Source organism: Lepisosteus platostomus, chromosome 16, assembly GCF_059453375.1.
Source record: "Lepisosteus platostomus isolate fLepPlt1 chromosome 16, fLepPlt1.hap1, whole genome shotgun sequence".
NCBI lineage: Eukaryota > Metazoa > Chordata > Actinopteri > Semionotiformes > Lepisosteidae > Lepisosteus > Lepisosteus platostomus.
The window spans coordinates 4,869,761-4,896,697 of NC_142626.1; the positions used below are offsets into that span (position 1 = coordinate 4,869,761).

The following is a 26,937-nucleotide window of genomic DNA, read 5'->3' on the forward strand; positions in this document are numbered from 1 at the left end:
CCCCTCAACTATCAGCCTGCTTTCAGCACAGTATCAGCCTGTGTTCCACATCTCTCGGCTGGAGCTCACTACACTCGGTGTTACGACCCCAAGTGTCTAGGGGTAAAGGGGTGTAACACTTAGGATAATTCTTTTGGAAGCAGGTGGGTTTTGGTGAGGGACTAGGAAGCTTGAAAAGAAGGGTACGGAACTAGAGTGGTGCCAAAGGAAAGAAAATAACAAACAAAATGGAGCTGGCTAGGACAGAGAGGGAAAGCTAATCTGACTACAAAAGAAAACCCGAAACACACGATCTTCGGCGTCTTCAACACCCTAGCTAACCTGCACTGACTACCCAAAACCATACAAGACAAATGGCACTCACCCGTACTAACTAGTGTACTAATACAAAATCAACTAAGTGTGTAAAGTGTACCCAACAACCTAAACTAACCTTATATACAAAAGTTCACACAAAAACACAAGTGAACCAGGAATACAAATAGGGGAAAACAAGAGTAATCAGCAGGAGCAGGGTACAAAAGAACACAAAAGTTGAACATGTAACACTGGGTCAAGGTAATGACAAAACAAGGATGAACACACAAACAAATGAAAGTACAAAGAAACTAATGTAAAACCAACAAAACAACAAAGCCGAAGCTATACGAAAATACACACACACAAAGCAAAGCAAAACAAACCAACAAACAAAGCCGGAGCAATAACCAGAAGCTAAGCGATAACCAAAACCAAACAGGACCAAAGTCAAACGAAAGGCCTCTCCTTGCTGAAAACCTCCATGTTATATGCTGAATAAGATGTGCTCTGATTGGCTGAGAGCTAATTGATGATGACATCATACTGAAACAGTGGTGTGATTGTGGGCCAATGGGGAAGGGAGAACAATCAAGGGTCAGCAGTGTGAACATAACAGAAAAAACACAGACAGAACACACACTGGGATGTAACACTCGGTTTGCTGACACCCTGGGAATCTCACAGAGCCCTGCACCTGTGTTCCGACCTGACAGCTCATCTTGCCATTGGATTGCAGGACCTGGATTGTAACAAAAACATATTGATACACATATTCGACTCCAGCCTGCAGAAATGCTGACTCATTATAAAAAGGGTCTGGAATGTGGAGAATGATATTGTAAAGCTTCTTTAAATTAAACAGAAATCCCATTTAATCTGAATTGTGAACCTTTACAAGAAAAGAGCATTCTATAAAAGTATTAGGTATCAAATTTGATGGGTTGGGGTCAGGTTGTGTGAATTAGGTAGATGGCCCTAGGGGCTAGAGTAGAATTCATATACAGGTAGCACACAACTCGTCAGTCTGGGGTTCCTGATTGATTCACAGGCAGTGGGTCTGGAACAGCCTTTACACTGACAATCACTAGAGTCCAGAATGAAGATACAGGTGTCACGGGAGCAGAATCCATCTCCCGTGGAGTGTGTTGTTAAAGACCCTATGTGAGACATTATAATCCAGAAGTGACTGGAGGAAGACATCAGGGAAGACGCAGCAGGTTCGGGTCAGGTAGACACACTGGGGGTGGTGACGGCAGTGAACTGGTGCATGGGGGGAATGCAGGCGAACAGGTCCAAAAGGAAGTCCAATAGGGAATTTAGGGTGCAGTTCAAGGTCCAGGTGCCGGGAGATCCATACAAGACAAACTCAGGAACAGGGAGCTATTAACATCAATAATTAAATGCATAACAGGACAAGGCGCTCCGAGCCCCGGACTCAGTAGGTCAGGATGCCATGGTGAAGCCTGTGCCCTCGGGCCACTCCTGTGCCCAGTGGTAGGCGGGCTTCTGGGCATTCGCCTTCCAAAGCTGAGCCCGGAACTACGGTGACACCGGGCTTAAATAGGAAAGGAGAAATGACACAGCTGGGACAAATAAAACTAGAAGCACAACGAAAAAGGGTAGGAGCGCCTTCTAGAGGAGGGATGACGATCGTGACAGCAGATTATTATTGTGGCAGAATTGATTCTACTCTAGCCTGCAGAGATATTGACTCATTAAAAAAACAGGTCTCATGTTATAATTTATGGTAACTGGGAGATAAGATAGGAAATAGATTTAAATGGGAGAAGTGATTTTCTAAAAATATTAGGTATTAGGTTTGATGGGTTGGGTCAGGTAGTGTGGGTAAATAAAATCTTATTTTTGTATTGTGAGGCCCCAAGTGGTAATTAAGCAGTAATAATATTAGTAAAAGCATAGCAGTCAGTTTATAATACAGCTGCAATGGCCTATGGGATAATGGAAACGTTTTTAAACTATAGATGCATCATAATTTTATGGGAAAGAAGTAATAGGTGTATTCCATGCTGAAAAGAGAAGAGAAAAAACACAACGTTTCGGCTGTAAAGCATTCTTCAGGTGTGTAATTTTATCGGTACAATCCATAAAAGCATTGCTCTATTTGCGATTTAAACAATTATGAAATCTTAACACTTGTCTATTGTTATGTGCCTGTATATACAATACTATGTGACTATAATGTATATAAAATATACATTATACATATAAGATTAAAAGACACCCAACCCTTGCAGATTGCATCTGTTCTCCCAGCTCAGGCATTTTTTAACTGTCTGTGACAGGATTTGTATACAGGAAGGAGCTTTGCATACCTGTGCCGCCTCACTGCTCCAAACACTTTAAGACTCACAGTGTGGATCAGTCACTGTTCAGCACTTTCAGAGTCACTGACACACAATGATGCCACTGATTCTACTGCTGGGGACACTGGGGCTCTTTCCTCAAGGTGTTAATTTTGAAGGGTATTTTATTAAAATATAGTGGGATTTTAATATATTTTTTAAATTGTTTTAAATTAATATTTATTTAAATTTCCAAGTGTTTAAGGACAGAAGTAAAAGTATCTCTTGTTTGCTTTAAATATGATGTGTATTTTAAAATGTTAAAATATTTAACTTTTCTTATTTCTCTTACTTTGCAGAGTCAAATGGTCAGATAGTTCTGACTCAGTCTACAGGTCAGTCTGTTTCACCGGGAAACTCCATTACTGTCAGCTGCAAAGCCAGCAGTCCTGTGTTTTCTACAACAGTTGATGATGTTACATACTATGCTCTGTCTTGGTACCTTCAAAAACCTGGAGAAACTCCTAAAACCCTGATTTATGCTGCAAATAATCGCTACTCTGGGATCCCAGAGCGTTTCAGTGGCAGTGGGTCTGAGTCTGATTTCACTCTGACCATCACAGGAGTCCAGGCTGAAGACGCAGGAGATTATTACTGTCAGAGTGTACACAACATCAACAGTAAAGCTCTGGTCACACAGTGTTACACAGCCGTACAATAACCTCCCTCAGCAAGACTGCACAGCGACTGCACTGCTGCAGCTGGGACCTACTGCGGGTGCACTTAAAAAAACTTTATTTTAAAATACAAAATATATATTTACTACTAAAAGGGATCATTTAACACAGTTACAGTATTGAAAAAAACTGGGATTATATTATCTCATCATTCTGACTGTGAGGCTGGAGATAGATTCTAATCTGCAATCTCTGATATTTAAGGTGTTTAATTTTCCTGCTCATGAGAAGTGTGTTCTCTGGTGACAACAAAAAAGTCCATCTATCCATTTTCTTACCACTATTTCCAGTACTTTATAAAGCACTTTTCTAAAAACACTCCAACAATGTGTTGTGGCTTCAGTAGAACATGGTTTACTTTTCCCATAATTCACAGAAATAACCTTGTAAATCTGTCTACATTTATAGACAAGAAAGTGATCCCATGTGTATCAGGCTAGTCACGGAATGATCAGAGTTGGTTTGTTGATGTGCGCCCTGAAAAAGTGTCTTTTTAATCATTTCAGTTTAGTTTTCTAATTGTGCACTTCGATTCAGGTCTTGTGCTCCTTGTTCCCGTCCTCTAGTCTTTTTGGCTTCTGCTTTCCTCCTCATCTCCCTTTACTCCCCCTCCAGTTCTTTCTTTATCCTTCTGCTCAGAGAGACACAGGCTCAGCAGGGAAGCTCACAGCTCTTCTCTCACAGGACTTTATTCCCTGCAGCTGCTGTTGCCCCAGGAGGTAACTGACTAGTGTCCTGCCACCCCGAGCTTCTCCTACATTATAATGTGGGTGAACCATGTATAATAAGTTCCAGGTGCACTGATAGTTTTGTATGATTCATTGAGAATGTTTTATTTTCTATGCATTTTAACACAGAGATGTTCATTCACAGGGCTCTCATTTAGAATGACTTGTAGAGACACAATTGTTTCAGTGCAGGCATTTACCCAGAAACATTATATGTTATGTACTGAATCACCCAGTCACTGTATAAAGTAGACATACTGAATGATATATCAATGTAAAGTACACATCCAATTCAAACAATATAGGTGTATAGGTATATAGTCTACTTCTCAAATCATGCTTGGTACATGGATGCTGCACATTGGTGGTGTGGAGGGGAGTCCCCATTACCTATAAAGTGCTTTGAGTGGAGTGTCCAGAAAAGCGCTATATAAGTGTAAGCAATTATTATTATTATTATTATTACATTGCTAGTTACTATAGTACTGTAGAGATTTGCCCTAGGGACTGAACCAGCAGTACTGCCACTCTGACCCCCTCTGCTCCACTACTCCTCCCTCTCCTTCCCTAGAAAAAGAGGGCTGGGCATTTTGTGACTTTAGTCATTAGTTGTGGCTCAAGCTAATAAATGCTATAATTTTTAATACCTTCTGTGACAAAAAACTTTTGTTTTCATGAACATTTAAACCAGCTTTTCTTCCCCCCTTCTATCGAAAGGGACATTTGCCTTTTATAAATTTGGGGTTTTACGATTGGGCTCTTAACCCCTGTGTCCTGGTCAAATGCCTCCCTGGCCTTTACCGGTCATGGCCTCCTAATAATCCCCATCTCTGAATTGGTTCCATCACTCTTAGAGCTGGTATGTGGTGGTGTGAGAGCTAGGCGGGGCTGCACACTGGATAAACCATGTCAGTTTATGCATGAGCTTTGCTTTTTTCATGTACAGCACTTCATCGTTGATCATACCTATTGAGTTGGAAATGGTGTTATGTCATTCGCATCATGCCCCCGGAGGTCTCATCGCGCTCAATTAACTCCATCACATTCTAGTGCAGTCTCTAATTAAATAATCAGACACACCCTCTCAAATATATGACCTGTCTACTTCAACCAGACTGACACACCACTCCTTGCTCAGTATTATGTTTTTCCTAGCCAGAGGTACATCGTTCCTGTGCTTCTCTGCAAGACTCCTAGTTTTACTGATTGTGACGTCGGCTTGTTTACTGACTACTGTACGTCTCTTAGTTCATGATTTGATTGTAGTGTTTTTTTCGGCCTTTTGACTCTGGCCTGGATTTTGGACTCATGAATTTGGATTTGTGTCTACAAGAAAATTTACGTTTAGAGGAATTCTGCATAGGGTCCTTAGACACGAGATCGTTACAGATGGTGCAGTTTTCAAGAGCTGCTAAGGCTGTTCCTACTAACCCTCCTTACCCTTGAATTGAAATACAATCACTTTGTTTTTTAACTCGATACATTCTTAAATTACAGTGAAACACCTGTGTTAAATGTGTAGATAATGTGGGGTTTTGAAATTGAAATACATCCAGAAATTGTAATAGTACATTGTGAGAACACTTGACAACTTTTATGAATCAATCAAACATTATAATTTACAATCTTGCACATAGATTCTAAATATATGATAAATAACAATGTAATAGACTATATTTGTGAAACAATCTGCTGTCTGCAATAGCTGATTCTAAACCTTGTTTAGAAGGGCTTTTGCTTAACTGGCTCTGTTTATACCCCTTTGTTCCAACTTGTCGCCTTTTGGGTTCGTTTATATATACATCCTTAATATAGTTGAACATAATATATGGAATGTGTCTAACTTAACTTTCTATTTGAAGGATTATTAAACACTTTGTTCGTAGGTCAGCCATCTTCAAACTCACACTAGCTTACTCTAGGGAGTGTCTCACAATTTCTAGACTAACTAGAGCACAAGGGAGTGTGTTAAAATTACCTATCATGACACATCTGTATTCAGTAACCCCATCTACTGTCTCCTCTGCTGTGTATTTTCACTGTGTATATCTTGTGTATTGTTTATTGTAGTTGTTCTGTAAAGTGCTTTGAGAAGCCACCTTTAAAGGAGCTATATTAAATAAAATCTTGTATTATTAAGATTAAATTAGATGAAAAGTTAAGTTATTACTAATGGTAACTGGGAGATAAGATGGGAAATAGACATAAATAGAAGGGATTTACTAAAAATATTAGGTATCAATGTTGAAGGGTTGGGGTCAGGTAGTGTAAACAGGGTAGATGTACAGTACGTCCACAAAAGTAATGTTGCATATCGACAGGTTGCCATGGCCATGACAAAACTAGCAAAAAAATCTACCACAAGAACCCCCCAAAAAAACAAAAAAAAACCTATTCACCAGTCCTTATCCTGTTTGAAAGACTCCACTTTACTCATGGGCTTTACTCAGAAAAACAAATAGGCAAAAACCTTTTCCTTGATCCTAACGCATTACAGTATCTACCCTCCTCTCTCCCTGAACAGCAGGACCTTAGACACAGCCTCTAGCTTATGTACAGTACTCTACACCTAGCTACTAATATAACCCAATAATAAATTAACCAATTAAGGACATTAACCAGGCACAGGCCAGGTGTGTCCAATTCTCACTCCCAGGAGAGGCCCTGGACAAAGCCTGGGCTTGAGCCACCACAGAGTGGAAAGAGTGTTTATAGCATCAAGAGCAGCAGGTGCCTCTTTACACACAGAAGTGTGGGTGTGTGGGACAAGCTGTCATAGCTACAATGTTGAAGGTGATTCTAGTCAAGAAGAGGATGAGCATCTCAGATCATTAAAAAATCACCACTTAATTTGGTTGTCCTTTTTAAGACACCCCACTGGTCCAGCCAAGCACTTTATGAGAGCAATATGGTTGAAGTGCATTCTAAAAGGGCAGAGCAGAAGTAGTCTAATGCTAAACTGCTCATCCTGCTCTGTCATAACACACAGCACCAAGTCTGTGTTACAGGTGCTGCTGAACCCCGGAAGACAATTTGCATAGAAGAGACACTTTGCATTGGCAGCACATGCTTCAGTGCTCTGGGAGTGTTTATAGCCCTGTGAGTTTAACATTTCATGACCGAGAGCTGCCCTTCATAGCAACAAAACCCACAGCAACAATGACCTTCATCACCATCTTCATCTGGACTCTCTTCATCTCTGCTCAGGGTACAATTGAATACTTGGTTGGATGCTGACTTAAAAATGTTTTTAATTAATGAGGAGGATATGGCTTTTAGCATATTATGTTAAGAAGCTTTACAGAAAAGTATAAAATAGCTTAAAGAAACTAAAGCATTCACATGATTAAATTCCTGCATTTCCTGTATTCTGTCTTGTTTTCAGAAGCCAGTGGACAGGTTACTGTAACTCAGACTCCAGCAGTGAAATCTGTTCTCTCTGGACAGACAGTCACTGTGAGCTGTAAGACCAGTCCTGCAGTGTATAATAACGACTTCCTAGCCTGGTACCAACAGAAAGCTGGAGAAGCTCCTAAACTATTGATCTATTATGCAACTACCCGTCAGACTGGGATCCCAGAGCGTTTCAGTGGCAGTGGATCTGGGACTGACTTCACTCTGACCATCACAGGAGTCCAGCCTGAAGATGCAGCATATTATTACTGTCAGAGTGCTCACTACCTTAGCAGTAACTGGGTGTTCACACAGTGTTACACAGCCGTACAAAAACCTCCCTCAGCAGGGATGTACAGTGACTGTACTGCTGCAACTGGGACCTACTGTACTGCAGGTGCACTTACATGTTTATTTTGCTTTTATAAGAGATCATTTAACACAGTCACAGTATACAAAGAACTGTGATTAAATAATTTCTCATTACAATCATACTGACTGCGAGACAGGACAGAGAGATACCAATCACATATGCCATCATATTCAACCAAAAAGTCCATCCGTTTCTAACCACTGTATCCAGTACAGGGGCGCAAAGTCAAAGTAAATCTTATTGCTATTTTGGGGGTTTTGAGGAATTTTTGTGGTGTGCTTGAAATAACAGAGATACAAAAAACGATAAAAGAAAATAAAGAAATTCATAAATTGCACATACTGTACACACATAATACAATATACAGTACAGTGGGCTCGCGTCTTACGTGAGTTTGAAATATGTGTTTTTAAAACAATATACCCTTTTGTATATTTTTGTTTGAATTATGTAGTGCGAGTCAAAATAACGAGCACCGCATAGTTACTCCATTGGCTGCCCGATGCGAGTGTCTCATTGGTGCATTGGGAATGCTGGTACACAGTGATGCTATTGTTGAGAATTTTTTTCTCTCTCGCATTTTCTCTCACTTTCTCTCAAATTCCCTTTACAGTAATCATAACTGATGCTTACTAATATTTTAAATTTGGTTTGTCCCAGCTACAGCCCGTAACTGAACATGTTTAGATATTCAGAATGCTGACAAAGAGTCCAACTTTCACAGTTTCAATGATCAGTCAAAAAAAAATTGGTTCATGAAAGAGAAGATTTAGTTTGTTGCAGTAACAATATCTCGGGCAGAATTCAGTTCTCGACATTAACACACACCATTTCAGTTCAGTGGTAACTCATTCCTCCCTCAGAGCCAGAACCAGGCAGCACTGATTAAAATACTGATTAAATTAATATTGTGCAAAGCACATAGCGGGTACATATCAAATACCCAGACCAGATGCAAATGTAATCATAAATGTCATGTGAGAGTAAGATGTTAGTGGGTTTAGGAACATGGTTATCTACCTGTCCAAAGATTTATTGGATCAACTCGAGACCAGCTCACTGCCAGTTCTCAGTGTCACCTCTAGATTACACTACAGGATCTTTAAATAGAATGAACAGGTCACACATCAACTGAGCACTCATTCACCTCAATATACTAATGTTCAATTAATTAAGTGTCTGTTTTTAAAGTTACACCAATTACCAGTATTCCTACTTTTGACAGGCCAGTGAAATCCTTTCTGATATAAAAAACAGTTAAAACAAAAGCCATACTCTTCAGTGGAGTTGTAAAGCATCTACATTTTAAACAATTTTAACATAATGAGAAATGAAGCAGGATTAGTTAAAAACCTCAAAACAGCCAAACAATAATACCTGTTTAAATACTGTATACCTTGTTTATTTTCTCTATCTCTATTTCCACTGGTACTTTTCCCAAAGAGACACTCCTGCTCTCTTCTACCTGCTCTAATTATCAGGCAGATATCAGCCTTTTTAGGTGAGTTTGGTGATTTACTGTACTTCCATTTTGTGCCTCAGATTTAAGAGAATCCTTACTCCTTATTCCTTGGGGACTTTAGTATACAAATTGACTCAAGTTCTTCCAGTTTGGCTAAAGATTTTCTAGCTCTGTTAGGATGATACTTTCAATATAAAAGCTACTAGCTCCAAGCAGCCCTTGATATCATGGAACCTGCAGAGGCTCATGGATGGGATCATGGATGGGAGGATGAAGTCAGACCTGCTTGTGAGGTTGAGGTCAAAACCACATGCTACTGTCTCAAATGAAATTAGAGCTGCAACAACTGCCTAATTATGCAGTATCAAACATAATGCCTAATTAGGCCAATAAGAGAAATGTGGATTGATTGTATTTGTATGTTTATTGGACTTGTGTTACTATATACAAATTTCTCTCTTCAAAGAGGTTCTGTGATAGATGTGCTCAAAATGTGACTGATGTACAGTAAACTACACTTTAGAGCAAATTATTGGTCTGTTTTACAGCTCAGAACCGGGGCTGGTTGTGTAGCTGCACAACCTCATATTGTCCAACACTTCTCTATTTACAAGAAAACACATACTGTATGTTGACTCAGAGAAAATAATCTTGCCAGACCTTGGCAGTTTATCACTTCTATTGAGGGTTGGTTTCAAAGATACCCTCTCAACTGTAATCTTAAAGTATAATTATTGCACTGCAGATTCAAATGCTGTTCTTACTTCAATACTTTCAGTGCATTATATACAGAAACTGATGAAACAGAGTGAAACTGGTGAACATTCTGAAGTACAAAGAAGAGGTGTGAGGCAGCAAAGCATCTCAGACAGGTTCACAGGTGAGGTATCTCAATATCAGGCAGACTGGATTCTTAGGAGAGGCTGTATTGATAGGATGAAACAATCTGTTGGACAGGCAGGGTGAAATGAAAGAGCAGCACTGTTCTCACACACGGAAACAAGTGTCACAGTAAGAGGAGCAGTGATTTTTTTTGGGGGGGAAAGACTGAGACTCTCAATTCAGTGTTCAGTGCTGCCCTCTAGTGTCAGTAATACGGCAATTACAGTGAGACAAGAGTCACATCAGTAAGAAGAGCAGCAGCGTTTGCTAGCAGAGACTGAGACTCTCAATTCAGTTTTCAGTGCTGCCCTCTGTTGACTAATAAAACAGTATGTAACGCTTACGGCCGACAAGCACTGTGTGTAAGAGCCGGCGTACCAGAGCGGGTGACGTCACCGCCCTTCCCTGTGATAGCAGGACCACAGCTACTGGGCTGTGGAGAGATCTCTGTTTAGCTCATGGGGCTAGGTCGCTGCAGAGAAACGCGGAAGTCCCGGGTTCGATGGGGCCGACCAGATGCGGCAAGGGCGCCCGCCTGAGCCCCCGTTGCGTTACAAGTATTTCCTGTGCAGCCTTTTACAAAAACATTAATCATTATACAGAACAGTATAAGTATAAGCAATTATAATAATTATTAAAAGCTTTTAGACTACAGTATGCTGACATCAAATGAATTTGAATTTGGATTTACACAGCAAAATGCAGGAAAAGTGCATTTTGATGGGAGAAGAAACAATATTTCTGTGTCCGTTTGCACGGATATTCATGTGTACAAAGACAGGGTAATGCCAAACAAAAACTTTTTGAAAAAGAAAAAGAATTCCAGGACGGCACACAACCCGTATTACAGCTTGCACACAGTTGGCGTTCCGTTTACTGTTACCAGCGATAACACTTGGCATAAGTCTTACTATCAAGTCAAGTGAACGTATTGCGATCAATGATTAAAGAGGAGGCAATGTACAACCTATGTACGGGACATGTTTCTGCAGCTTCACATCAAGAAGAACATACTGAAAGTTTGGAAAGCCATGACGTCTCGCGTTTAACCTGGGAATGCTTACTTACGGAAGCGCATTGCTGCCACTAAGGAAAACAAAATCCTCTATAAGGATTCTTTTCGTACGAGATAGTAATTCTCGCGTACTTTATGTGATCATGCGACAGCACGATCGCCATATATTACCTCTATCGCTCCGTGCGGAGTTTTAAGCAGTGGAGCTGATTGTAGGTATAACTGTGCATAACGGAGCAATCATTGCTTTGATCTCTAAATCCCACACACCTGGTTGCGATGCTTATAATGATTCTGTTTATATTTGCTCAAAATTTCATGACTTTATTATGACTAAACCCCAGTCGAAAGTAAATCCGTACAAATTCTGCAGCGCTGGACATTGACACGATCATTAAACCGAAAGTGCCAGCCAAGGTCACGGTAGCTTCTACATGCGTTCAGTGCACAACACAACAGGTTGTGTTTACTATGAAGTAATCATTGCTATCTCGTTATCTCGTAAAATGCGAGATTTTTTTTTTATCCTTGGTGGCAGCAATGCACTTCCATATTTACTGACACGGCGTTGTACTTCATGTATACAAAATACAGAACACGTGTTCCTTTAGATTTTTTTTCCAAAAGGAGGAGTGTGGAAATGTTCTGCTGTTATTTAAGTCAATGCTACTTTGCACTGGACAATATTATTTCATATTGAGGCGTCCTCGCCTGGCATCAAGGATGAAGAGCGCCTGGCTGGGGTGCGTGGCGAGGGGCAGGACAGGAGCAGTAGTAGTGGTCAGGGCGGGGACCAGGACAGCCACTGGCCAGTGCCGCTGACCATTCTGAACGGGTGTACACCCTGGATAGGTTGCCGTGGTCCCTGTAAATAGTTATCCCAGTTTTGCAGCCCCTTTTATATCTGTACCCACTTACCACTCTATACCACATACTGTACACGAAATGACCCCAGAGTGTTGTACCCTGTTCCTCTCTTTTCTCACTTTCTCTGTTGCTGGTGCTGAGCCGGACGCATGTCATACTAATAAAGTGCTATGGTTTTAAAGAGCCCGACTTCCTGTCTCCATCCTCGCTGACCCCGTCTCGTTGCAATATACAGTACAATGGTGTATTCAGTATTTATATAGTAGGCACCATTGTTCACAAATGAACTATTGTATGTAAAACCAATACATGTCTCGTATATACGAGATACTTTTCTCTATAAACGCAATGCTATCTCCTATAAATGAGATATTTCATCATAATAAGCCTCCGTACGCTTCCGTGCTCCACTGTCCGCATTTCTGTTGTATTTTACTTTGTCTTTGTGCAATCACAATATTTTCCTGCTAATTGAACAAGAAATCCAATGACACATACTGTATTACTTTTAAAGCATATCTTTATTGCTTTATCTAAGTGCAAAACTGTAAATGTGATTGTTACTATTACAAGTGCAACATTCAGGCAATTAATGTACAACTTAAATCAGAATGCAACTTCTGACAGTTTACTTAAAAAAGCAACAGTAAACTGTAAAAAGTTCAATTACAGCTGAAGGAGAAGCAGACAGAAAAATAAAGGTTTATTTATCCCAGAATTCCCTGTGGATTGTAATTTATGTGATGTGAGTCTTAGTTGTGTATAATAAGGTACTGTATATACTGCATCTGAAATGCAAGTGAACAGACTGAAGACTCTCCTTCAATTCTCCTACCATTTCCTGCCACTGCTGGTAACTCTGCTGAGTCACTTCCAGCACAAAGAATAGCAGTTGGTTACCTCAGCTTCAAAACTACATTAATCTTAATACAGCCTGGAAGAGTCATACACAATCTGAAGTGCTCCAATTTTTTTCCAAGAATAATAGCTTTTTTCTACCCATTGAGTGCAGTAAAATATTATCGCTACAGTACTGTACTGTATGTGTAATTACAGCAAGTAAAATACTTGGTAGGATGTCTAAGTCCTCATTTTACATTACTAATACCTCCATTTCCTGGGAAAGCAGAGATATTATAATTTCCGTATTCTATTAAATAAAAACACTTTCTGAAAGATCACATACTGTATGTATCTACAGTGTTTTGAACATTTTTCTGCTTTGTTAAGCTTCGTGTTCATCTTTCACTCTTTGCCACAGTTTATCCTAGATTAGTTCCTCTGACTTCAGCACATCTCTTTTGTTCTGCTGTGATCGGTACAGACAGATTCAACAGACAGGCTTAAAGTAATCTTTTTCATAGAGATTATTCCCAAACTACCACAAGATCCATCTGTCACAAGATACTGTACAAACATTAAGTAGTTACATTCCTTAGAGAAAGTATAAAGATAATTAGAGCATTACAAGCTGACAGGAACAAGGAAAAACACATTGATTAAAAAAATACCCTGCTAACTAAATAACACTGATATAATAAAAAAGCTGCAACTTTGTATAAAATCATTGTTGCTGAATTATGATTTATAATGTGATTGGCTAGAAAAAAATATCTGCTTCAACCTACTGTAAATACCTGCGGTGTCAATGTTGTCAATAGGGACATTTGAGAATAACTGCTCGGACCCTGTGCGGTGATGAGAGAGTAGTTTGAATGAGTTTGGCGTCCAAATCCCAGGAGCGAAAGGAAGAATATGAGGTCAGGGTAGGAAGGCTGGGTCGGGTTTCCTGATTGTCAGGTCGAGAGTATCCAAATCCAAAAGACGCTAGACAGAGACGAAGTCGAAGCCAAAGATTGAACGGGGTTGGGTATCCAGAAGTCAGGTCAGAGAGGTACGCGCACAAGAGAAAGTCAAAAGTCGAGCTCAACAGTGAGCGGGGACTGAGAGGAGTGAGAGGGTATAAATAGGATAAGGAGTGAGAAGTGATAATAGCTTAACTAGTGCGCAGGTGTTGACGGACAGAGGTGCACACTGGAATACGGTTCATGACATGAGGATCATGCGGTCTCCGAACATTAAAACTTGCAATTGCAGAATAATTACAGTGCAAGGAGTTTTTATTAAAGCAAATCTTTCCTCTCGAGGCTCTTCAAAACCCAACACCAACCCCCACCTTGAATTTTCTGTATATAACAAAACCTCTGCATCAGACCGGTGTGTGAAAGTGTGAACTCTACCCTCCAGCAAGTGGAAAGAACAGCCCCCTCAGTGTAGCTCCCTCTGCTGTCAACTGGAGGCTACAAGTCCCTGCTCTCTTCTACAGGGAGCTGCTGCCCTCTGGAGGCTGAGAGCAGGGTGTGTGAGAAATTCATCCTCCCGGGTTGAGATCGTGAGGAGAGCAGGGTTGTTATGATAATGCTCTCCCCACAGTCCCCAGCAGAGGAAGATATTGTACAGAGTGAGATGATGTGATCTCTCACTGGCCCTCATCGACTGGGGTCTCCTGTTGCTCAATGTCTCTTTTAAATTAACTCAGTGATCAGACAGAAAGCCCCTCTCTCTCATCTTTCAAAACCCTGTGATTAATGAATGATGGAAAACAGAGGAAAACTATCCATCCATTTTCAAGTCCTACCTCTGCTCACTGCTCAGATCACAATGGCAGCTCTGGCACAGGATTTATATACAGGAGAAGAAAGTGCTTTGCATACCAGAGCAACACTGTTTTAATTAACAACTACAGCAGCTGCTCTTCTCCATTTTCTACAGACACAGAAAGACAATTTGCATAGAAGAGACACTTTGCATTGGCACCACATGCTTCAGTGCTCTAGGAATGTTTATAGTCCTGTGAGTTTAACACTTCATGACTGAGAGCTGCCCTTAATGGCAACAGAACCCACAGTAACAATGACCTTCATCACCATCTTCATCTGGACTCTTCTCATCTTTGTTCAAGGTATAATTTAATACTTCGCTAGTTGTTGTCTTAAACATATTTTTAATTGGTGATGGAAGATATGGCTATTAACATATTATGTACAAGCTTTACAGAAATGTAAAAATAGCTAAAATAAATTAAAGCATTCTAGTTCTTGAATTCCTGCATTTCCTGTGTTTTGTCTTGTTTTCAGAATCCAGTGGACAGATTACTGTGACTCAGACTCCAGCAGTGAAAACTGTTCTCCCTGGACAGACAGTCACTGTGAGCTGTAAGACCAGTCCTGCAGTGTATGGTAACAATGAGTTAGCCTGGTACCAACAGAAAGCTGGAGAAGCTCCTAAACTCCTGATCTATTATGCATCTTCCCGTTATACTGGGATCCCAGAGCGTTTCAGTGGCAGTGGATCTGGGACTGACTTCACTCTGACCATCACAGGAGTCCAAGCTGAAGATACAGCAGATTATTACTGTCAGAGTTTACACTACCCCAACAGTAACTGGGTGTTCACACAGTGTTACACAGCCGTACAAAAACCTCCCTCAGCAGCAATGTACAGTGACTGCACTGCTGCAGCTGAGACCTACAGCACTGCAGGTGCACTTACATGTTTATTTTAGTACTATAAGAGATCTTTTCAGAAAGTTACAGTATTCAAAGAACTGTGATTAATTTTTTCTCATTTGAATCAGTTTGACTGTGCGGCAGGAGAGAGAGATATTGATTATATCTGCCATCTCTGATATTCAAGGGGTTTTATTTTCCTGGACCTGTTGTGTTTGAAATAAAAAACATAGATACAGGAAGAGAAAGAAAAACATAAGTAACACATATATCCAGAATACAATATGATGCTTCATTACTTGAATTAATCACTAAGGGTGCAAAAGACAGGATACACTCTGGATGTGAAGCCAGTCCATTGCAGGGCAGACAGACACAAACACACCCACTCACAGTGGGGTCAATTTCCTCAGTAGGCAGTAATTCTACCAGCATGTCTTCAGACTGTGGGAGGAGACCAGTGCACCTGGACAAATTCCTCCAAACACAGGGTGAACATGCAAACTCCACACAGTTAGCACCCGGGGAATTGAATCCAGTGCCCCAGTGCTGCCAGGCAGCAATGCCATAACTCAAGAAATCATTCCTACAAACTGTATTTTTAATCACACTGCTCACAGAATGACACGTGAGCTCAATACCAGACTGTAGAGCTTTTTTGGGGGGGAAAAAACGTTTTGAAAAACCCTATTTTTTATATTTCTTTAAAGTCTTTATCCTCCTCTGTTTACAGTTGAATACTTCAAAGATACATTGTAAGTGTAAGATTATATCTCCTGGTACTAAAGAAACACCACTGGTCTGTTTTAGAGATAGTTGGATTAGGATAGTTTTTATTTCTTAAACTTTAGAAGAAACTAAAGAAATCTGCAGTTTTATCAGCTCAGGAACACTGTGAACCAGTTGTCTCTCCCGTCCTCGTGGGGGCGCTGTGGAGTTGGCTAGTTCTGGTTGCTGTGGAAACGCAGTCAGACAGGAAGCCTGCTTCACCTGTGGATTGCCACGTCCTCCCTGTCTCCTGGTGAAGCAGGCTGTATAAGGTCTGACTGAGCTCTGCTCATGGCTCTGAGCCACTGCCTTGTTCCTGGCTGTGTCTGTTTCTCCTTGGACTATCGACCTGATTTGTCTTAACTTTGGCTTTGAATTTTCCTTAAATTTCACTCAACTGAGTACCTGGATTGCGATTTTTTCCTGACTTCAGTTCTTGACTGTGATTTGCCTGTTTGCTGCTCCTGCCTGCTGCTCACCAGCTGACCTGTTCCAGCTCTAGGGTTCATCTTATGACCTACAGACCTTTATTACAGTTCCACCTTAAACAGCCTCATTACACCCATAGGTCTTGTTTCTCTGTGCCTGGATTCCATGTCATAGTTATGGGACCCTCATATAAGTCAGATTTAACCCCCCTCTCCCCCTGTACAAGAGAGAGGCCCTGCAGAGTGTCCACCACAAGAGCTGGACTGAATTCTTCCTGGTCTTCAAGGAGAGGTTCTGGGAGAAGGAAGGGATCCACGGGGGCAAGTCCATCACGGATCGCCCATCGATCTTTATTTCCTATGTGAGCGAAGCGCTCAAGAGCGGGGTCGGGCTGGCCTGGTGTCTCACACCTGGTCAGACGAGTCCCTGTTCTTCCTGAAGAGGAGCGACAAGGCCTGCCAGGAGCTGGTGCTGAGTGACCTGGCCGCCATCCACAGCGCGTGTGTGTATGCGCACGTGTGTGTTTTCCTATAGCTCTGGCTTTTGTTGGTTTGTATTCGTCTCTTTGTACTTTCGTTTGTTTGTGTGTTTATCCTGTATTTAGCCATTACCTTGTCCAAACGTATTGTATCAAACTCTGTGTTCTTTTGTACCCTGTTACTTGTGTCTACTCTCGTTTTCCCTAATTGGTATTTGTAGTTCACTTGTGTATTTGTGTGAACTTTTGTGTATTGAGTTAGTTTAGGTTGTTGGGTACATTTTGCACACGTAGTTGATTTTTGTATTAGTCACACTACTTTAGTATGGGTGAGTGCCATTTGTCTTGTATGGTTTTGGGTAGTCAGTGAAGGTTAGCTAGGGTGTTTGAAGAAGCCGAAGACTGTGTGTAGTACTTTTGTAGTTAGGTCAGCTTTCCCTCACTTTCTTAGCCAGCTCCATTTTGTTTGTTATTTTCTTTCCTTTGGCACCACTCTAGTTCCCTCTCCCTGTGTGTTATTGTGTCCTATTACATACCAGTCACTTATTCACCTTAAAATAAATCACTTTTGCACCAACACTTGTTGTCACACTTCCTAAGTCCCTTATCAGAACCCACCTGCATCTAAAAACTATCCTAATTGTTACACCCCTTTACCCCTAGACACCTGGGGTTGTAACACCATGTGTGGATCAAGACTTGCTGGAAGTCCGCAGTGAGGGTGGTCTAGCGTGTGAACGACAAAGCTGCTGCCGAAGCCGTTGCTCAGTACAGTAAACCCCCCAGTATGTCTCTTTTTTCTATTTTCATATGATTATATCTTGCTTGAGACCAGGGTGATAATTTATTTTAATGTCAGGACAACCATGGAGCATGTTTATCTCCTGGAGCTGCTTCAAGGGGAGCATCGTGGAAAAAAATTAAATAAAACAGGAAGACAACTGGTGCTAAGAAGGGTTGCTTGGGTCTCAGATTGTTTTCATGGTTTGTGATTTCTGGAGACGGAAAAATGTATTGGCTTAGGAATGTACATTCAATGCTCCTTTTGAAACACAATGGATAGGAATGATTTTTCAAGCTAGACAAGTATGTATAGAGTAAGTACTGTATGTATTTATAATGAAGAGGTTCCAATAAATGTATTTTCACTGAAAATCAAATCACTTTCATGCCACCAGAGGGCACACTCTCTCAGAGTGTGTCCCTGAAATCAGAGAGGTCCTCTTCAATGTCTCACTCTCCAGCCCCACACACAGAGCCAAGTGTTGCTGTAACAAGACTCTCCACACTCCACTCCATTCCAGGTGTGTTGAGTGAAATAAGGGCTCAGCTGGTTGTGTCCCATTCTCTGATCCTTATAAAGCTGCTCTCTGTCTAGTCCTGCTGTCCTGGGAGTGTTCATGCTAAACTGCTCATCTTGCTCTGTCACAACACACAGCACCAAACCTGTGTTTTCAGCTCTGACTGGCTACAAGTGCTGCTGAACCCAGGAAGACAATTTGCATAGAAGAGACACTTTGCATTGGCAGCACGTGCTTCAGTGCTCTGGGAGTGTTTATAGCCCTGTGAGTTTAACACTTCATGACTGAGAGCTGCCCTTCATGGCAACAAAACCCACAGTAACAATGACCTTCATCACCATCTTCCTCTGGACACTCCTCATCTCTGCTCAGGGTATAATTTTATATTTGGCCAGGTGTTGATTTAAAAAAGTTTTTTTATTTGTGATGGAGTATACAGCTTCTAGCATATTATTTAACTGACTTAAACTCAGTTTTTTTCAATCTTTGAAGATTATAGAACATTATTGTAGAATATTATTAAAATAAGCTTTACAGAAAAGTGTAAAATAAAAAAATGGAAATCAAACTTTATAGTTATTAAATTCCTGTAAAAATTGTGTTTTGTCTTGTTTTCAGAATCCAGTGGACAGGTTACTGTGACTCAGACTCCTGCAATGAAATCTGTTCTTTTTGGACAGACAGTCACTGTGAGCTGTAAGACCAGTCCTGCAGTGTATAATAACAACTACCTACAGATGCAGCCATTCAAAATGGGTGTGGTATTTCGCGGCATACCCCGGTGGGCGTGTCGCGGTGTCACGCGGTGTCACGCAGTGTCATGTGGTTAATCGCGCGTCATTTGACGCTCTGCCGGAAACTATCCGGCGTCACCTTGTAAAACCGCCAGGGGGAGCTTAACCTCTCATGTACAGCATTTGAGCCTTTAATTTTGAACTGTGTATTACAGCATGTTAATCATCAGTCATTAAAATGTTGGTATATTTTATGAAAGCAAGATTGCTCAGTTGGACAAAAGTACACAACCTACCTTTATCAGAAATATTTATGCATCAAAACCTTTACTAAAGATATTACTAATAGTATTAATAATGGATGACTTTGGACAAGCTGTATACTCAAAGTATAATTTCTTTAGCACATTTCTACAAGCACTTGGAATCTGTCCAAGCCATACTTTGTCAGGCATTTTGTTTTACTTCAACGGGCATAAAAACTTCCTTGCTTTTAACAGGGCGTTTCATAATTTCTAACTACGAAAATGATTTAAAATGCAACACTTATCATTCAACTAGAGCTCAAAATATCACAAGGATCCTCAAGAGCACAGCAAAGAGTGTATTAAAAGATACTTGTATGTATCAACGCTTTCTTTTCCGTATACCAGATTTTATGGAACCACTTCAGAAGGGTGTCAGCCAGTCAGATTCCAGGAATCGGTACTTTAAAGGAAAAATACACGATTTTAAGCATCGAAGTATTTAACTAGCATGTGAAATAGCATGTGAAAAAGTGGTAGTTTTAAGCTTTTCTGCTAATATAATATGGAATCGCGTATCTAAAGAATTTAATGACGATATGATTATAGTCGTGTACTGCGACAGGGCTGTGTAGGGCTGTTTCGCCTCCCTGCTCATGTGAGTTGTCTTGTAGCCTACTGGTCTACGTGCCTGACTAACACCGCATAGGTTGTGTGTTCAAATCCAGCTGGTGCTGGACTTTTCTTTTAACAAACATTTCTTTGAAAAAATAGAATAGCGATATTATGGACAATCAATTGACTTTTATATTTCAAAATATCACAACATGATCGATTTTAAGTCATTTTTGATAACAATGAATAGTCACCTTCTTCCCTTCTGACAGCGGTTCCTGCTTCTATTGTGTGTGTGTGTGTGCAATAGAGTAAATTTTTATAGAGAAATGGAGGCTGGACAGTATGCGTTACAATATAAACATTTATATTGATTTAAATCGTGTTCTGATTTAAATCGCAAACGCGTGTTTAATTATGTGTTTTTTAATCATAATCAGGCTAATGCATTTCTACATTTCTGTATGAACCAGCTTAGAGGTTCATACAGAAAGACAGCTTGTGTTTAAATTGAGTGTAAGTTAATTTATGCTTCTAAAGTCATGGTCAGCATTTATTATTGTACTGTGCTGTAAACTTGTTCTGTGCCTAGTCACATTATTTTATAGCGTTTTTCTTGCATTATTAAATCCGGTGGCGCTGTGTGTTAGTTTCCTGACTCCCATGTCACATGGTCTGTGATTGAATCCCATGGAACTATGACTTTATTTTTTAACAAACATTTCTTTGAAAAAATGAAACGTTTCCCTTGGTCAGAGATTAAATAAAACCTCACTCGCACCAAACAAATTTATATTTCTAAATATCACAACATGATCGAATTTAAGTCTTTTTAATAACAATGAATAGTCACCTATGCGTTACAAAATATACATTTATATTGATTTGAATCGCATTTTGATTTAAATCTTAAACACATGTTTAAATATATGTGTTTAAAGGCGATATACTGTATAAAAGCGCTGATTCTTATGGAGTGTGTTTTATTTATTTTAAATAAGATGATAAAGCTTAGATTAACTGTATTCTAGCCTGTATTACAACAGAACACTGGACAATGCAACGTAAATTGCAAAAATGCACTTGGAATCTGTCCAAGCCCTCCTACAAAACTTATTTAAACTGCGACACTGATCATTCATCTCTAAATAAACTTTATTTTATATAGCGTTTTAAGCGAATAGGTAATTAGATTGCTCATAAACCTAATCGCTTTTTCTACATAAACACAGCGTGATTGCTCTCTGAAAATGCTTTTCCTTTATATTTAGGCTCAGATTTCAACTATAGATCGTATTATTATAAACTTTCTTGGAAAAATGTATTTTATGTAAACCATGTTTGCTATTAATTCATTTAGGGCTAAAATACGTTCATTGTCTTCCAATCGAGTCGAGTTGACATTGGAAGCTTGCCACACCCGGACTGTTAAACCAACGCATTAGCAGGTCAAAGCCCATTGAGGGTATTGAGCCAGTATTGGCTTTAGTATTAGCCATACAGAACATTAAAAGTGCCCCTTTTCCATTCAGCGGGTGCCTGAGCCGCTGTGTCCTATCTTCTGACAGTCGCCGTTGTGAATGTCTGTAGAGTGCATCTTATTTTTAGTACTATATTTTTGTATTATATTCCCTATTAATCAAACTCTAAGAGTATGTATCGGCTTGTCCCCTCCTCCCGCCCCTCTCTGTGTGCAGTGGAGCCTCCTGTCCAGCCAGCACGTGTCCACAGACATTCACAACAGCGACATACCATAAAACGTTTGCACATATAGTTAAATTATTAGTTGTTTTTCAGGAAGTTAAAAAAAACACTTGAATTACTTATCCAGTCTCTCGAAATAAAGTTATTTTTCAAGCAATGCAAAAAACGTCGGGCAATGTGTTTTTTTTAATTCAACATTGACAGCCACATCTTAAATCTTGTCAGTCAGGTCTTTTTTTCTCTAGTTGAATTGTGGTTTACACATCGCACGACTTTAAAAGCTAGAAAGATAGGTTTCGATTCACATTAGCTGGCGAGCCTTGTTAACAAAAAAACGAATAATAATGTAACATGCCACCATGCCACTGTTTGTTCATGAACAAAGTTAAACTGAGATTTCCTTAGATACGCGATTAAAAAAAAAAAATTGAATCCACATTCCATAAGAATCAGCGCTTTTACAGTATATATTGCCTTTAAAGGTGGCTTCTCAAAACGCTTTACAGGATAAAAACAACCAAAACAGCAACAACAACAATATTGTATTTCATTGCACTTTGAAAACCAAGTAATAACTTAACTATATGTGCAAACGTTTCATACGTTAACTATAACTTAACTACACGTGCAAACGCCTGTGTACCCATAAGTATCTTATTTGCCTTGAGTCCTGGCTATGTCTCTCCCCCTCCATAGCCATCTCTCCCTCAATTCAATTCAATTCAAGGTGTTTTATTTGCATGACAGATGGGTACAAGCAGTGTTGGGTATGTATATTTTGATATTTACACCCGGCGCGGCACCGAGGGAGCGTCTGCATTTATAACTTAGTTTTTAAAATTAGTCAAGCAATATGAAGCATCTCCTTTTACTTTTAAGTCCCTTAAATACATTGAGCACAGCTTTCTCACCACTTAAGATTGCTTTTGATACCATCCTTACGCAAAGCAGAAGGGAAGCAGAAGGGAAATCTTAGTGCCTGAGCATAAAAAGAATAGGAGCATACTGCAACGCGTGTGAAGTCCATAAACGATATTAATTTTGGAACTTAAACATACAGTATATGGCTGGTCTCGGTACTTTAAAGAAAACATACACACCAGTATTCCATTTCTCCCTAAACATTTTAAGCATCAAAGTCTTTAACTAACGTGATACCGGAGTCAACAAGCATACTTTTAGAATTTGATTAAAAGGGAATATAATATGGAATCACGTATCTCAAGAAATTAATAACGATATACTGTAATTATATTCATGTTGCAAAAGAACTGCAACGGACATAAAAACTCCCTTGCTTTTAACAGAGCGTTCCATAATTTCTAACTACGAAAATGATTTAAACTGCGACACTTATCATTCACCAAGAGCTCGAAATATCACAAGGATCCTCTAGAGCACAGCAAAGACTGTATTAAAAGAATCGCGTATCTCAAGAAATTAATAAGATATAATTATATTCGTGTAATTCGTATAATTATATAATGCCAGCGAACTCTTGTTTTTATGTCCACTATAACTACGCTGGGCAAACGCCCAGTTCATCTGGCATTTTCTTTTACGCTGCGGGCATTCTCCTGGTCTGTGTCTTCTAGGATATAATGCCAGCGAACTCTTGTTTTTATGTCCACTATAACAGACAAACTCCTTTGCTTTTAACCGAGCGTTTAATAATTTCCTAAAATGAAAATGATTTACTTTATTTCCCTCATGGGATCAATAAAAGTATCTGTCATCTGTCTAAACTATGGGACAGAATTCTGGGGTCTCCCCATACCAGAGATTATGGTAGGGCTTCAGAATGGTGATTGGCTGACACCATCTGACACCCCTCTGATTGGAGAAAAAAGACGTGCTGGTTCGCTATACATACAATACTGTACCAGGAAGAGGATTTCTTTCTGTTCGAAACGTGTATTTTAAAAGTTTAAGAAGTAAAAACCTTACAGCGTACACAGATTTCGTTATCTTTGTCTTATGCATAATAATGTTCACCGCTCTGTCTAGCAAATTAATAATAAACTTTATTTTATATAGCGTTTTAAACGAATAAGTAATTAGATTGCTCATAAACCTAATCACTTGCTTTTTCTTTTTATTTAGGCTCAGATTTCAACTATAGATCGTATTATTAATAACCATAATAACAACCAACCAACAAAAACAACCATATAAACATAATACCAACCAAAAACATAGATAACGACCACAATACAAAATCAAATATATCAAACCATTATACTCTTGCAAATTCCTCCAATTATCATAATCCCGCCCCTTATGCAAAACCAAACCCTCCTCCCATCCCAGTTTATCCTCTTTATCATCCTCAAAATCTACCTCGATTTTCAACTTAAAGCATTACTGCTTACTGGGTTTTTGAGGGGGAGGTGTCTTTCGCTGGAAATCTCGCCTGCTTCTACTTTACTCAACCCCCTCTCTGCCGGAGTGCTGGCTGTGACGAATTAAACCGGTTTCACAGGTATTTTCAAAGTAGGAAGTACAGTGTTAAGTGGTAGCTGGGCTTCTCCCTCAATAGAATCGCTTTAACATGCTAATGCGATGGTTTAACAGTCCGGGAGTGGCAAGCTTCCAATGTCAACTCGACTCGATTGGAAGACAATGAACGTATTTTAGCCCTAAATGAATTAATAGCAAACATGGTTTACATAAAATACATTTTTCCAAGAAAGTTTATAATAATACGATCTATAGTTGAAATCTGAGCCTAAATATAAAGGAAAAGCATTTTCAGAGAGCAATCACGCTGTGTTTATGTAGAAAAAGCGATTAGGTTTATGAGCAATCTAATTACCTATTCGCTTAAAACGCTATATAAAATAAAGTTTATTTAGAGATGAATGATCAGTGTTGCAGTTTATATAATTTTCGTAGGAGGGCTTGGACAGATTCCAAGTGCATTTTTGCAATTTACGTTGCATTGTCCAGTGTTCTGTTGTAATACAGGCTAGAATACAGTTAGTCTAAGCTTTATCAGCTTATTTAAAATAAATAAAACACACTCCATAAGAATCAGCGCTTTTATACAGTATATCGCCTTTAAACACATATATTTAAACATGCGTTTAAGATTTAAATCAAAATGCGATTCAAATCAATATAAATGTATATTTTGTAACGCATAGGTGACTATTCATTGTTATTAAAAAGACTTAAATTCGATCATGTTGTGATATTTAGAAATATAAATTTGTTTGGTGCGAGTGAGGTTTTATTTAATCTCTGACCAAGGGAAACGTTTCATTTTTTCAAAGAAATGTTTGTTAAAAAATAAAGTCATAGTTCCATGGGATTCAATCACAGACCATGTGACATGGGAGTCAGGAAACTAACACACAGCGCCACCGGATTTAATAATGCAAGAAAAACGCTATAAAATAATGTGACTAGGCACAGAACAAGTTTACAGCACAGTACAATAATAAATGCTGACCATGACTTTAGAAGCATAAATTAACTTACACTCAATTTAAACACAAGCTGTCTTTCTGTATGAACCTCTAAGCTGGTTCATACAGAAATGTAGAAATGCATTAGCCTGATTATGATTAAAAAACACATAATTAAACACGCGTTTGCGATTTAAATCAGAACACGATTTAAATCAATATAAATGTTTATATTGTAACGCATACTGTCCAGCCTCCATTTCTCTATAAAAATTTACTCTATTGCACACACACACACACAATAGAAGCGGGAACCGCTGTCAGAAGGGAAGAAGGTGACTATTCATTGTTATCAAAAATGACTTAAAATCGATCATGTTGTGATATTTTGAAATATAAAAGTCAATTGATTGTCCATAATATCGCTATTCTATTTTTTCAAAGAAATGTTTGTTAAAAGAAAAGTCCAGCACCAGCTGGATTTGAACACACAACCTATGCAGTGTTAGTCAGGCACGTAGACCAGCAGCCTACAAGACAACTCACATGAGCAGGGAGGCGAAACAGCCCTACACAGCCCTGTCGCAGTACACGACTATAATCATATCGTCATTAAATTCTTTAGATACGCGATTCCATATTATATCCCTATTAATCAAATTCTAAAAGTATGCTTGTTGACTCCGGTATCTCTTTAGTTAAAGACTTCGATGCTTAAAATGTTTAGGGAGAAATGGAATACTGGTGTGTATTTTTTTCTTTAAAGTACCAAGACCAGCTATATACAGTACTGTATGTTTATGTTCCAAAATTAATATCGTTTATGGCCTTCACACGCGTTACAGTATGCTCCTATTCTTTTTATGCTCAGCTACTAAGATTTCCCTTCAGTGGTAAAATTCAATATCTACAACGGGCACAGTAAAGACGTTTACTGTACAGTAAGTCTTTCTACGACAGACCAACGGACCACGAGTGCCCCTGTCGGTCAACCAATCACGCACCGCGGTACCCCGCGTCATCTTACGTCATGATACGCGACACCGCAGCCAATTACCTGCGGTACGTGTCTGTACCGCTCACTTTGAATGGCTGCATCTGTAGCCTGGTACCAACAGAAAGCTGGAGAAGGTCCTAAACTCCTGATCTATAATGCAACTAATCTTTATACTGGGATCCCAGGGCGTTTCAGTGGCAGTGGATCTGGGACTGACTTCACTCTGACCATCACAGGAGTCCAGCCTGAAGATGCAGCAGATTACTACTGTCAGAGTTGGCATTACCCCAGCAGTAAATGGGTGTTCAAACAGTGTTACACAGCCGTACAAAAATCTTCCTCAACAGGACTGCACAGCGACTGCACTGCTGCAGCGGGGACCTACTGCAGGTGCACTTACAAGTTTATTTTAAAACTATAAGAGATCATTTAATACAGTCACAGTATTCAAACAAGTGTGATTAAATGATCTCTTGTTTCAATAATTTTGAGTGTCAGGCTGGAGAGATACTGATTACATCTGAGATCTCTGATATTCAATGGGTTTTACTTTTCTGCTTATGAGAACTGTGTTCACTGGTGGCACCAAAAATTCCATTCATCCATTTTCTAACCACTTTATACACAGGGGAGCAAGGTCAAGATAAACACTCTTGCAAAAATAAACATTTGGGTTGCTAAGAATGT

The 26,937-nt window shown here is 39.6% G+C and overlaps 1 protein-coding gene and 1 gene segment (V, D, J or C); one reads left to right on the top strand and one right to left on the bottom strand.

Annotated features, from left to right (window-relative positions):
• The window catches only part of LOC148646745 (NACHT, LRR and PYD domains-containing protein 3-like), a 2,700,574-nt gene that overhangs the window by 410,285 nt on the left and 2,263,352 nt on the right, over positions 1–26,937 (bottom strand). The window lies entirely within an intron of this gene.
• LOC148646754 (Ig kappa chain V region K29-213-like) lies at positions 18,709–26,907 on the top strand. The segment is given in 3 exon segments: positions 18,709–18,918; positions 19,164–19,301; positions 26,358–26,907. Coding segments are annotated over 3 exon segments (525 nt in total).